The sequence below is a fragment of the Megascapheus bottae genome, chromosome 21, assembly GCF_031878675.1.
Source record: "Megascapheus bottae isolate mThoBot1 chromosome 21, mThoBot2.hap1, whole genome shotgun sequence".
In the NCBI taxonomy this organism is placed as follows: Eukaryota; Metazoa; Chordata; class Mammalia; order Rodentia; family Geomyidae; genus Megascapheus; species Megascapheus bottae.
The window spans coordinates 4,299,158-4,313,156 of record NC_143529.1 but is presented as its reverse complement, the minus strand read 5'-3'; the positions used below and the strand labels follow the sequence as shown (position 1 = coordinate 4,313,156).

At 35.9% G+C, this 13,999-nt stretch overlaps 1 protein-coding gene across 2 annotated transcripts in view; it reads left to right on the top strand.

The window, feature by feature from the left end:
- Positions 1–13,999, top strand: part of Tmeff2 (transmembrane protein with EGF like and two follistatin like domains 2) — a 278,908-nt gene that overhangs the window by 246,805 nt on the left and 18,104 nt on the right. For both annotated transcript variants that reach the window (XM_090354514.1, XM_090354513.1), the window contains exon 8: positions 13,021–13,144. In XM_090354514.1, coding sequence (XP_090210640.1) covers positions 13,021–13,144 — 124 coding nt within the window. The remainder of the gene's footprint in view (positions 1–13,020; positions 13,145–13,999) is intronic.

Sequence of the window (13,999 nt, the reverse complement as noted above, 5' to 3'; positions counted from 1 at the left end):
GAGGAACTCTAACATAATCTGAAAAGGTCAGAATTCCATATGAATCTCAGTGTTTCAAAAGACAGAGTTACTATTGGAGACCACCCTATAGACGACACACAGACTTTCTGCATGGATATCAACCTGCTTCTTGATCATTTGCTTCTTTCCAAATTAATGCAAAATGCCATTGTTCTATGACAAAGTGCACAATGCAAAATGACTGTATTTATAATATGAATAAATTCAACAGAAAGGAAATGCCTTCCATAAAAGTTTTCCTCCTTCCCCAAAAATCTTTTTTCTACCACAGTTAGTACAATTATTTGAGACACTAATACCTTCAAAATACAAATTCTTTTTGCTAATGCAATGAAGCACAAAAGCCTTAATAGGCTATGATATAGATTCTCATCCAATTTGAGAACCTGTTGAAAGTGAAACAGGAGACCATTAATCAATATGCCATGAAAGCAGACACAAATTAAGATTTTCCAGGTCATCTGTCAGCTAGACCCCATGTTTCATCTCAGTCTTTTTGATTCCATATGGACTGTTTAACAATGTCAGAGTCTTGTTGGTAAATGATCACTGGATTGGTTGCTCAGGGGGCCATAACTAGAGAAAACTAGGTGATCTCGTACAAGTTTATTTTCCTTACAATTGTAAGAACTGAAAAGTCTGAATTCAAGGAAGGGTAGGACAATACCTCCAACACAAAGAGAAAAATCTCTCTTGGCTTCTTCCAGGTTTATCTCCAGATTACCTTAGTTTGTAAGTGGCACAGATCCACTTTCTGTCACCATCTTCACAGACATTCTATTTTTAGAAGAATTTAATCTGACAAAACACAATAACAATAAACTCTTTGCTCATTATTTTATTAATTATTTGATGTAAGATTTTACTGACATAAAAATATTTGGCATGAGGGGCCGGGAGTTTGGCCTACTGGTAGAGTGCTTGCCTAGCATGCACAAAGACCCGGGTTCGATTCCTTGGTACCACATGCATAGAAAAAAGCTGGAAATGGTGCTGTGGCTCAAGTGGTAGAGCTCTAGCCTTGAGAAAGTCTAAGGACAGTGCTCAGGCCCTGAGCTCAAGCCCAGGACTGGCAAATAAAAAAAAAATATTTGGCATGAAAGGACTTAGTATCTCTCTTTATGGCAGATCAAATGGGGGGATAATGTGGAAATCTATGACAAACTCTGAAGTCATTAAAAGTTATAGTTAGAAACCAATTCCACCTTAGCTAGGTCCTGTAAAACTAGCTACCTGGAGTTGGGGATAAGGAAACTGCAATTAGAGACCAGCACAGGCAAAAATAAATTAAGTTTGCAAGACTCCATCTGGAACAATGACTGGGCATGATGTCATATGCCTGCCATCCCTGCTATGAGAGAAGCAGAAATAGGAGAATCACAGTTTTGAGTCTTCCAAACAAAACAAGACCTATTTTCAAAAGTAACCAATGTGAAGCCCAAACTCTAGTACCACACACACACACACACACACACACACACACACACACACACACGGAGTTACTCTGCTTAAACACCAGATGTTTTAGGAATTAACATGGGTCAACATATAATTGAAAATACCATCAAACCAAAATAGCTTTTGAGCATCCTTAACTTATCCCAGGCATAAACGCTTTTGAAGTTAATTACTAGCCAGAACTCCAAAATTCTTAGAATTGAGTGCATAACTTTTAAAAATCAACTTTATCTAGGATGCCTCTTTAAAATATCAAACCCATTCCATTGGTCCTCAGGCCTGTTCTTGTGCCAGTACCAAGCTGTTTTGGTCACTATAGCTCTTTAAATAGAGTCTGAAGTTTGGTATTGAAATTCCTCCTGCGCTATTCTTTCTGCTAAGGATTGTTTTTGCTATACGGGTTCTTTTATTATTCCATATGAAATTTTGGATTGCCTCTTCTATTTCTTTAAAGAATGACATTGGGATATTGATGGGTATTGCATTGAATTTGTAGATAGCCCTTGGCAAGATTGCCATTTTCACAATGTCAATTCTTCCAATCCAGGAGCATGGGAGGTTTTTCCATTTCCTCAGTTCTGCTTTAATTTCCTTTTTCATGATTTTAAAGTTTTCATCATAAAGGTCCTTTACATTCTTAGTTAATTCCTAGGCACTTTATTTTCTCCTTCAGAGATGCTCATAACACAATCACTTACACTTATTGCTCAATCTGATTTTTTCCCAATTCTTGACTATTAGAAGAATCTCAAGAGCTTCTAGTCCTTTTGAGAATATCTGGCATTACTTTGGTCAGATACTATTATACAGCAGTACTCCAAGTTTGTATGTGATTTCCAATCTACACTCTACCTTCTTCACCATCCTGTTGGGGCCTTGGCATCATTTAAAAGTACACAAACTCATTTTTTCCTCATACTTGTTCTTTGAATTCATATATAGGTATTCTTGTTGTTTATAACAGAGGAACACATTTGTCTTTTTTGTTGTTGCATTTCACTGAAGAATGAAGTGCATAACAAATGTAGCATTGACCTATGTCCCTGGACCTGGCATACCGAATATATGCACTTGTTGAACAGCATTCTTACCCTTTGTACCTTACCTTATAGTAAGGATTGCTTTTGCCTATATAGGTATGTCATCTCTCTGAAATTTGAGGAATTTGAGGCAAACAACCAAGAGGAATCTTATTTATGAATACCATCACACCAAGATACATTTGTGATGGGTTCGAGTAACAAGAATATCTCATAAGAGGATTGGGTTTGGGGAAATCCAAATTCCAAGATGCTACTCTATTACCCAGCATTGTGTTATCTTTTTAATTATGGTTGCCTACAATTTCTAGAAGAGGCAATTTCTAGGCAATATTCCATGGAAATAATACAAAACATTTCTAGGTATTAGAAGTTACCAATCATTCTGTGAAACTTTTATTTAGTTCCTTTCATATTTTCCTCCAGAAGTCCAGCTTTAAAACAGTTGCCATAGAGATTTATACATTTCTCCTGGTGTCTTTTCTCAAGCACTTTTGAGAAAGCTCTATACCTTTATTCCTTAGTTAAAGAAACTATAAAAGCTCTCCAGTTTTTATGGAGTGCTCTCATAGAAAATGAAGCTGATTGCTAACCTTCCTCGTTGCAATTACTTCTGAGTATATCTGTGCTTATAGTTTGGCATTTGGATCATCTGTCATCGTAAAATAGTTTTAGGTGTGAGTATAAACGAATGACTATATTCGGGAACAGAAAACTAAAAGAGTTTGCTTTGTTAATTAATAATCTTGGTTTCTATTTTGAAATGGTTTTGGTTTTTAGTTTGTCAATTTTTTTTCACTCTTGGGGTGTGAACAAAGGGCCCTACTTTCTGTTAGGCAGGTGCTCTACCTCTTGAGCCATACCTCCAGCACTTTTTTCCAGCACTTTTTTTCATTGGCTATTTTTGAGGCAGGTCTCCCTTTATGCCCTGCTGTCTGGGCTACAATCCTTCACTTGTGACAGACATAGCACACCTCTCCACCTCCAGCAATTGCACTTTCCCCACCTGGAATGGCACATTGCCACACCCAGCCACGGTGAGATGGAAGTTTCTCAAACTTTTCTAACCAGACTGGCCTCAAATGGCAATCCCTTGTTTTCCGTCATCCGGGTATCTAACATTAAAGGGTCGAGCTACCATGTCTTTTTTTTTTTTTTTACTAAGGATTGAACTCCAAATTTCATGCATGATTTCTCTACCATTTGAACCGTGCCAACAGCTATTTTGTTTTATTTTTCCTTGCAGATAAGGAAAATTACTAACTGCCTGAGCTGATGTTGTACCCATAATTCTTCTGCCCCTGCAACTATAACTTGGGCTACAGTTATGTACCACCATGTCCAACTAGAAGTTTACTTACTTCTGGACAATAAATATCACAGAACATGAATGACTATAAATTCAGAACTAGTGATTTTTGGTTACAACATACTTAAAGATATATTTTTTCCACCTGGAAGTACAGAAGTTTCAATTTCTCAATGTCCAAATAAAGGTGCTCATAAATCCCTCATTTTAATCTCCTATCCATGTTTTAAAAAAGCAAATTCTTTTGAAAACCAGATGATCAGTTCGTTTCTCCATTGAATTGCTCTCAAGCAAACAACACTCTTTGTGTGGATCCACTTCTACATTCTGCACTGTTCTCCTGTAGGGGCCACTCCTATTTTTGTCACTCTTCTTGCTGTCCCTCCAATCATTTTCTAATTTGCCATCTTTCTCTGCAAACAGTTGCTCCAAAAGTACCAGGTTAAGAACTATTTTGACAAGATTTCTCTTTCTCGATATTTCTCTGGCATCTTTTCCATGCAATCTGTCCATATGCCTGAAGACACCTTATGAAAACTGTCCTTTAATATAGAATTATGCTTATCATTGTCTCTGTGTTCTTTTCTGTGCTAATGTAGTTCACAACAGAACTTTAAATATCAAGATATATTACTTACCTTTACAAAGGACTTTGAATTGTGCCACCCAGAGAGGCAAACCACAGTGACTAATTGGTGTGAAAAGTGCTTGTAGAGAAATCCATAGAAGTTTCTTACAGGAAGAAAGTCAGTGGTGATGAGATTTAAGGATAAGTAGGTTAGGGAGCCAAGAAATAGGAAAAACGTTAACATTACTGGCAAAGCAAACAACATACTGAAAGGCCAGAGGGGAGAAAGTTTTATATAAGCAGTGTTAGAAGAGTTGGAAGAATTACAAATCATGAGTTAAAAAACTGAGAAAAGATTCCAAATGGTCATTTGGGTGACTACAATTTGACTCACTGAAGGCATAATGAGGAATAACTTGAGAATTGTATCATAGAAGGTGGGTGATTATAACAGGCTATGATTTACTCATAGTATCCTTCTAAAAGCTCACTTCAGTTGTAATATGAAAAATTGATCTGGGGAAGAGCAAGATTAAATATCAGATTGGTGGGTTGCTGAGCAGTGATGATCTGATTTAAGTGAATAGCAATAGAAATGGAGAGGAAGAGACAAATTTGGGAGAGAGTTATTTAGGAAATAGAAATCACAGAGCTTGGTAATTTACTCAATTATAGTTGAAGTGAAATTGGATTTCTAGTTTGGGTCAATAAGTGGATAAATATGCTTAGAGAAGAAGTAGTGGGAAGAAAGTGGGAGGAGATTCAGATGAGTTTGAAGTGCCTGGCAGACACAATACCTTGATACATCCGTATAAAACCAAGAGTACAGTATCTCCTGAAAAGGTAACTGTAAGGTCTGCAGAAAGGAAACTCCCAGGAAAAGAGGGTTTATTGCGTGAGGAAAGAGCAGACTCCTGCCGACCAAGATGGAGTCGGGCAAGCCAGGGGGCTTAGGGCGAGAAGTGAGAGGTTATATAGGGGGAGGGGTATAGGCACAGGGGAAGTGGATGTGATCTCAGAGGATGGGGAAATACCTCAGTGGGGACCTCCCACTGCCCCCAGGCATACCACTTGCCAGGGTTACAGGTGCTGGGTGGGGATTTCCAGGGTACAGGGGGAGAGAGCCAAGGGAAGAAGTCATTTCTTCCAGTCAGACCTAACAGTGACCTAGGCTGATTAATCAGCATTTGGAAGTCAAAGATGATGCTGCATACCTTCAGTGGAAGGAGCTCTTTTTCTCAGTGAGACTATTTAAAACTTAAACCTTAGAAGAGTGTCAACATTTATGAAACCTTTTGGAAAACAGAGGTCTACAAAATAAGCAAAGAGAAAAATAAGCAAAAAGAAAAGAGATGGGTGGTATTATGGTCACCAAGGAAAAGAAGACTTCAGACAGGCAGAAGTGGTCAACCATAAGAAATATTACTAATAGTATTGATAAATGGAGGCAATTAGGTTTGAGAAGAGAAAAACTGGTTTAGCAACAGAAATGTTTCTGTTGTCCCTGGTTATCACAAGTTCTCTGAAAAGCATGGCCTTTAAAATACAGAGTGTAACTGACTTGGTGGATGGTAAATCCTTTGTACAACTACTTAAAGATAATAAGAATGTAATTTTTAAAAATTAATGGAGAAAGTGAACTAAAGTAGATCACATCTTTAATGAATTTATCTGTCAGGAGGAAGACACAGAATGAGAAGCTTTAAATTTTATCACAAGAGACATTTTTTTTTCACTAGTCCTGGGCTTGAGCTCAGGGCCTGAGCACTGTCCTTGGACTTTCTCAAGGCTAATGCTCTACCACTTGAGCCTCAGCCCCATTTCTGCTGACAGGAAGGAGAAAACAGTGAATGAAAGTCACAGACAAAGGAGAAATAGGAGCAAACTGGAGAGAAGCTTTGAGAAAAGATAGGAGTGGAAGGCATGATGATTTTGTCTGACATAGATACTTTCTCACCTAACCTGGGGTTATACATAATGAAACACAAATTCATTTGGTTTTAAGAGCAGTGGTAGGATCCAGGAAATATTTTTAAATCAAGAATCATAAAAGGAAAATTATCAATAAGAGGCCAGATGCTGTCTTGTGTTTGAATCGGTTCATAACTACGTATTCTTCTGGCTATTCTGTCTTAAGTTCTGACTTTGCGCTTGATCTTGTCGATCAAGTGTCTAAATTTTCTAACACAAGTAAGTAATACATTTGAGCTTGAGTTTACTAATGTACACAAAAGTGGGAAATTTTATAAATGTACTTTGATGGACTATATATATATATATTTGTATATAAAATCAGCTTATGTATCAATGTAACAGAAGTGATCCTTTGAAGACTCTCTGAAGCAATTGTAGGCATGTTTGTTATCACCATATCTGGTGAATCTGTTTTCTTGAATGTATTTCAAAGAAAAAAGAGCAAAATCAGTAGAAGATAACAGATAAAACATATTCTACATAACATGAACACAGTATCAGACACAGAGTACCTGTACAAGTACCAAAAATTAAAGGAAGAGTGGTTTGGGCTTTTTTTTTCTGTTTCTATTTTATTAAAACTTTTGCCTTCATGATGTTCCAGTAAATGCTGCAGACTCAAACCATCTTATGCTCTGTAAGTTCATAACTTAAGGTTATAGAGGAAAACAAATGTGTCACCTGATAAGGCTTATCTTGACTATTAATCCATTCCCACATACCCAGTCTAAGAAGTAAATAGCTTGACTCACACAGCTTAGATGGTTAAATGGATGAGCCTTGAATCTACTTCTTTTGACTGTTATGTACTGTCATGTTTAGACTTGTCACTATAGTTATTCACTAAAAATGGATTCCCACATTAGACACTAGAGAAATAAATTTGGCCAGAAATGCATAGACTTATTTTAAGACAAAAGAAGGGGCATATTCTTAAGTTAAAACAGTGGTTTCCTATAATTGGATTCCTTCCTATACAGTTTATAGCTTTGGCTCCTGAGAGTAGCTTGTAGATAAGAAGAGATGACTCAGCAAAGATGTAGTAGGAAGAGCTGTGGAAAATTTCTCCCAATAAGCTCAAGAAAACACCAGCTTTGTACTTCCAGGAGGCTGATGATGATAGATTTCCACTCTTCCCAAGGCTGGATATTAATGGAAGTGTTGACAAAGCCATGTAAAGTTGCATAAAATATTGTATTTTTAAAAGGTCTTTAAGCTAAATCCTCTAAACCTATGAGTTACCCACTTGCTGAGAGTTAATAGGCTGTCCTTAACCAACTAGTGCAGATTGAAAAGGACCATTAAGGATGAAACAAAACTTCTCCTTGAGGCAGACTTTTTTCACTCTTTGGAGACCTTCCCATGTAATGCCAGACAGAGTTTGTACAAGAGGAAATGGAGAGCAAACAGTTAACTATAACCAAAAAGAAAAAATATATACTTTTTTTCTTACAGGTCAAGATTCTAAATTTTCTAAGTCTTGTTACTATATCAGATCCTTAAATTACAGGGATTGTATTGTAAGTGACATAGGAGAGAATTTTAGATTTAAAAAATTTCACCCAAATTTCCCATTTCTGTGTTAATCTGGTTAAATTTATCACCCAATAGAAACTGAGGTGATAAAACACCCTTTAAATAAGCATCCAGTGTTCTTGCACTTAAATCACCTTATCCCCTCCAATAACAATGTACTACTTCACATTCTGGTGCTGTTTTCCAAGTTGAAATCAAGTAACTCCTGAAAATGCCATGGAGAATATAGTAACATAAAAATTAATTCTCTTCCACTTTAATTTTACATCTAGTACGTATGTTTATAAGCCATGATATGGATAGTTACTTTTCACAATCAGTGCCTGATCCATGGAAGGAAATGCAGTTTCTTCATATTCCCATCCATATGGTTTCTGATCCACACTACTTGCTAATTAGAAAATTAAGATCTTAGTAGTTTGAATTATACTTCTGAAAGAAACAGAATAGTCTGACTTGCAAAATGAATGTTCATATCATATGAAGAAGTTGGCTTCTGCTTTGAACTTATTTTCCTAAATCATTAATAGAGATTAAATGATTCGACTATTATGACTGTATCTCTGCTCTTTAAATAAAAGGGCGGGGGTTAAACATGTTGTTAGATGCCTCTGGGTCCCATATGGGGTTTCTCTTAGCACATTCTTACTCTAAAAGCCTTCAAAAGAAAGAGACTTCTCATTTACTTATCTGTGTTTTTAAGAAGTTATGACATCCACTGAGGCTGCTATGGAATGTGTTAGTTTACAGGAGCTCATATTGATTTATATTCAGAATCAGTTCAACAGGAAGGAACACTTTTCTGGTCTTTAAAAGACCTCTGCTGCAATTCCAGCTAGATAGGAGATTTTTATTGCAACCTTATATATTCATATATGATAAGGACAAGAAATCATAGCAATTGTCTGTTTACATCCACACCAACACCAATCAACAGTAAGGACAATCTAACTTTACTTCCAACTTATAATTCACTTCTGTCCTGGGCATAATGCACATAAAATGAGAAGTAAGGTATTTTTCCTTTTCTACTTGGTTAAATAAAATCATTTTCAAATTTTTTGGAAATAAGGAGGGAAAGGGCAAAAACCAATCAGAACAGGGGCAAGAGTTTCCTGGTACCCATACTAAATATGAAAAATGGCACATTGAAAATTCTGTCTCTCTTGAAGCATATGACATATTTTGTGTGCCTACAGAACAAGATAGGTGAGAAATAATATACCAAACTGTACTTCTCATATGCATGTTCTTGTCAGGATAACAAATGATACTAAAGGATGATGTCAAAACTTGAACTTAGATTTATAAAATATATTGCTCCCCAAAAGGAAGGCCATACATAATAAACATCATGTAATGCTAGAGTTCAACTTACTCAACGTTTTGAGATTTTCATAGTTTTTTAAATAAATTACCTCAGTAATGAAGGAAAAAAATCAAGAAGTAAATGAACCCACTACCTGACAAATGTAACTGTAACCACTCTATACATGAACCCGACAAATAAAAAAAAAATAAAATAATGAAGGCAAAAATAATTTCATATGCAGTCAATGTCTTTTTCATAAGCTACCAAATACGTTTTTCAATAAATTTAACAAATACTTATTAGTAATGTGTGGTAAGTAAATACATAAATACTGCATTCGGACTTCAAAAGACCAAGATGTCTGAAATACTCCAATCCATCATTCAGTAACAGCATATAACATCTCTGAGGAGTAGTTAAATAGAATTTTTTTCAATGCCACCAGAAACTTGGCACATCACCACACAGTGATGAGCATTCTCCTACTAAACAGTTGTAGTACTTCAAAGTGAGCAGTAGTGATCTGCTTTCCTAAAGTGTCTCTTTAATCCTTGATTTCATTACTTCCTTGGGATCTTTCCAAATTTTTCTGAAGTCTTTACACAGAATCTGGTGCCTTTGGGGGAACCAGTGACCTAAGAGGTTTTAATGTATTTGAAATAATGACTTAAGAAAATGGAGATATGGGAGCCCTAGAAAATATCATCTGACCAGCCCTCAAAGGCCTTCCAATGTACACAATGAATAGAGACTACACTTCTTTCATATTTATTTTATGAAACACTAAAATCATGAAGAAACCTTACTTGTGCTCCTTGAAAGTGCTCAGAAATTAAAATGAAATATTCAGCTGTCAAATGGATAAGATTTTTCAGTGGTACTGTCAAAGCCAGTCACTATTTGTAGGCTACACAGAAGTGAAATTATTTGATAACAAGAGAGTAGAGCTTCAGTACGAGAGAAATGGGTTGACAGTGAATATATTAATAGCATCAGACACTAATAGCATGGCGCATCCATTTCTAACTGGGAAGTTTGCTAGTTGTGTTTTCTTTGCAGAGCACACACCCTGGAGAGCACTTGAATAGATGGCAGGAATTGACTTTCAAATTTTTTTTGATCAGGCCCTAACCCTTTTCCAAAGAGAAGCATTTCTTTCTTTAGAAACTACATTCATGATTTTGTCTTGATCCATAGTATGCTGCTTTAATAGGTTCACTCTCTGAATATTATATTTCTAGTTTCAGAAAGGAAGAAATGATAGGAGTAATGGTAAACACAAATAACATATACAAATACACACATGCACACACAAAGCACTCTGAACTGTATTCAGTTAACTACAAACTGTTATGCTTGTCTTCGTTCCCTTCATACCCACCTATAATCGACTTGCAGTAAGGTGAGGCTTTGCCATTTGTCTTTTGCCATCCTTTCTGTCTCATTGGCTCTCTCTATCTCTTTCTCACAAGCACCAGGGCAGAAACAATATGTGTAGCTGTGCTTTCGAGCATCCCACTTCAGCAGCTCTTGACCAGTGTTGACTAGCAATGGGCACGTGGCCCTATTAGCTCTGCTACAAATAACTCATGCTATACCAGAAATTGTCTTGAAAAGGGTCAAGATGTCCTTCAGAATGAACCATTTGTAAACATTTAAACAGGAAACTGGTTGAGGATTTTAGACAGAGACATGAAGAGTTTCTACCACTATCTCTCTTAGAAGACAGAGCACAACCCTTGAACCTCTTTTTTAAATGGACGACAGAGAAATCAATGTCTAAGTCATCAGCTGCTGGAGGACACATGCAGAATTTCACAGGCTCATTTTTGTTTTTAATACTCAGTATGCATAAGCGTCAGAATCACTGATATTCACCATGGTTCATACATATATTTGTTTGAGATATTAGATTTTTGTGTTTCTGCTCTTCTTAATGTACTTAAATCTCATTTCTAATGCATTTCTATTGCATTACAAGAAGTGGTTGTATATTCAGGTTTTCAATCAACTGGTTTACTTGGTTGGATTGACTATAAATTTGTTGACATATATTGATGACTCTTCATTTTCTTGCCCAGGGATCATTTCTTCCTCATTTATTTTCAATTTCTCCACTTTCCTATTTGATGGAATCCTATGAACAGCACAACAGAGTACCCCAAGCTCATAAGGACTGGTATAAACTAATTAGCACATTTTATGACAGAAACTATTCCCCACCCACATGATCATTATGTTTGGATAATAAACTTGGTGAATATATCCAGCTCTTAACACACTAAGGCAATCACCTCATCTAAACAAGCTCTTATTTTGCCCTTAGACTTCACTTCACAATTGTGGCTATGTCTCAAATATAGAAACAAGCTGTTATTATGGGTTGAGATATAGTGTTAAATTTTTAAAATAGAGTTCTGAATTAAGGGAAACCTTGCTTTTCTTGTTCAGCTGACAGAAAGAAAAATAGCCCTTTAGTAAGATGTGCTTGAAAAATACTTGACTGGAAAACATCGTGTGACATAGAATTGCAGTAAAGTCATAGAAAATTTCCCTGCATACAGGTGTGCAGAAGCACTCGAGGGTTACTAACACTAAATAGAAATGTTGAATAGTATATATAGGAATAAGATACAGAAATAAGGGTGAAAACTGGTTCTGATTTATCTCATCAGTAGCAGAACTGACAAATCCCCATGCTAAAGAGTGTTTTAAATAGCAAGGGTACTTTTGACCACTGTAGATTCTTCTCCCCTCACCATAATACAGAATGAACCACATCTTCTCCATGAATGTAAAATATTTTAAGGTGACCATGATGGCTGCTCTGCTTCCATTTTGCTCAAATGTTCCATGTTGAAAATTTCACCCAACCCTAATCTACTTGGCATAGCTATATTTTGCTACCAAACAAACATGCACAAAATTGCACACTCACTTAAAACAACACAGAGAAACTAAAAAGAATTCTAATGAATTGGAAGCAGCTCATTAACTTTAATGGTAATTATTAGTGTAAGAATATTATACAAATAGAGTGTCGCTATCATAGCAAAATACACATAGACACAGACAACTGAATGAAGAAATTTCATCTACAAGATCTTTACCATACTCTGGTAAATCTCAAAGTAATTTAGATATGTAACTTGAAAGATGAATGATCATAGTAACATACATAAATACACATATGCAAGAAAGCATTTATACATGTTTGTCAACTTACTTCAGACATTAATGGTTTTCAGGTAGTATCAATATTCCAAAATATATGGAAGACATTTTAGCTTAACATAAATCATTCATTTGTGTGATGTACTAATACCACAGTATGCTTCTTTCTCCCAATGAATATGTTCATTGTACATTATTATTAGTGAAAATTATTTGGATATATATGTGATAATAAAAAAAACTGTATCCCTATGTGGAAATACTAAGTAATATATTTCATTAAAGTAGTAATTAATCTGCAAACTCCCATCACTGCTAACTACTGTAGTGTTATAGAGTATTTGTGCATGTGATATTATTTGACTGAGGTTAAGAAAGTTGGTTTTTCCCCATTCCTTGGAGCACAAATTTTCAAAAATATCAGACTTCAGATTATAGAAGAGATGAAAAAGGTACACAATAGTAAAGATGTTTCTCAATTCTCCTCTCTTTCTTATGAAGCCTGGCCTTTTAATTCTTGTACTTTTAAAGAGCTTTGCCTACTGTTGCTCTGCTTCTTAATGCACTGGTTGATCTTACTGGGCTAAGAAAATGTTTACAGGGGGTCCTTGCTTTTATCTATTCACAGAGAATGCTAACAAATTAGAAGAAAGTGCCAGAGAACACCACATACCTTGTCCAGAACACTATAATGGCTTCTGTATGCACGGAAAGTGTGAACATTCCATCAATATGCAGGAGCCATCATGCAGGTAATGTTTCCATTCTTAAACATTTATAGTTCGCAAAGTAAAAATTTACAACTCAAATATTAAATGTTTATGAAGGATTAGTTGGCCTTTTGCTATTTTTGATAGTCACCTAAGGACCAGCCACAAAATTTCTGTGCCTCTTTATACACACACACACACACACACACACACACACACACACACACACACCAGCAAACGTAAGATGTGCATGTGTTAGGTAAAGTACTTTATCCACCCATCATGATAAGTATACTCACGTGCCAAAATTAACAACTGCGCTTTGCTTTGTACATAGGCACTCTTTCCTCTGAACATAGAATTGTGCTTGGGATTTCTCACTAAATATTTATTTTTTTATTTTTTTATTTTTTTACCTTCTTTATAAGGATGCTTTTTTTCCCATATACTTTTTATTGTAATTAATAGAATGGTTACATTATATTTGCCAGATAGAAGGTGCATTACTTCACAAGCATTGAAACCCTTTCTCATGTTTTTGTCCCCATTTCCCTCTCCTTACCCCCTCCCCTCATCTTGTTTTCTCCCCTTCCCCATCAGATAACAAGGTAAGATACTGTAACAATCTGAGATTAACAAGGGACAGCACAAGAGATGAGAAATAACATAGTACATTAAGAACAACAATCACATATTATAAGGCTCTTGTTTCTATATCATTTAGCCTCATCCAATATGGTCTTACATATCTAGGTTTTGCCCTATTTTAAACCTCTACTGGGAGAGTCCAAGGTTTTTACTAATTATTATAAATGAGGGAAGCCATTGAGCCTATGTTCCTTTGAGTCTGGCTTACTTCACTTAATATGATTTTTTTAAGACTTTCCATTTCCTTAC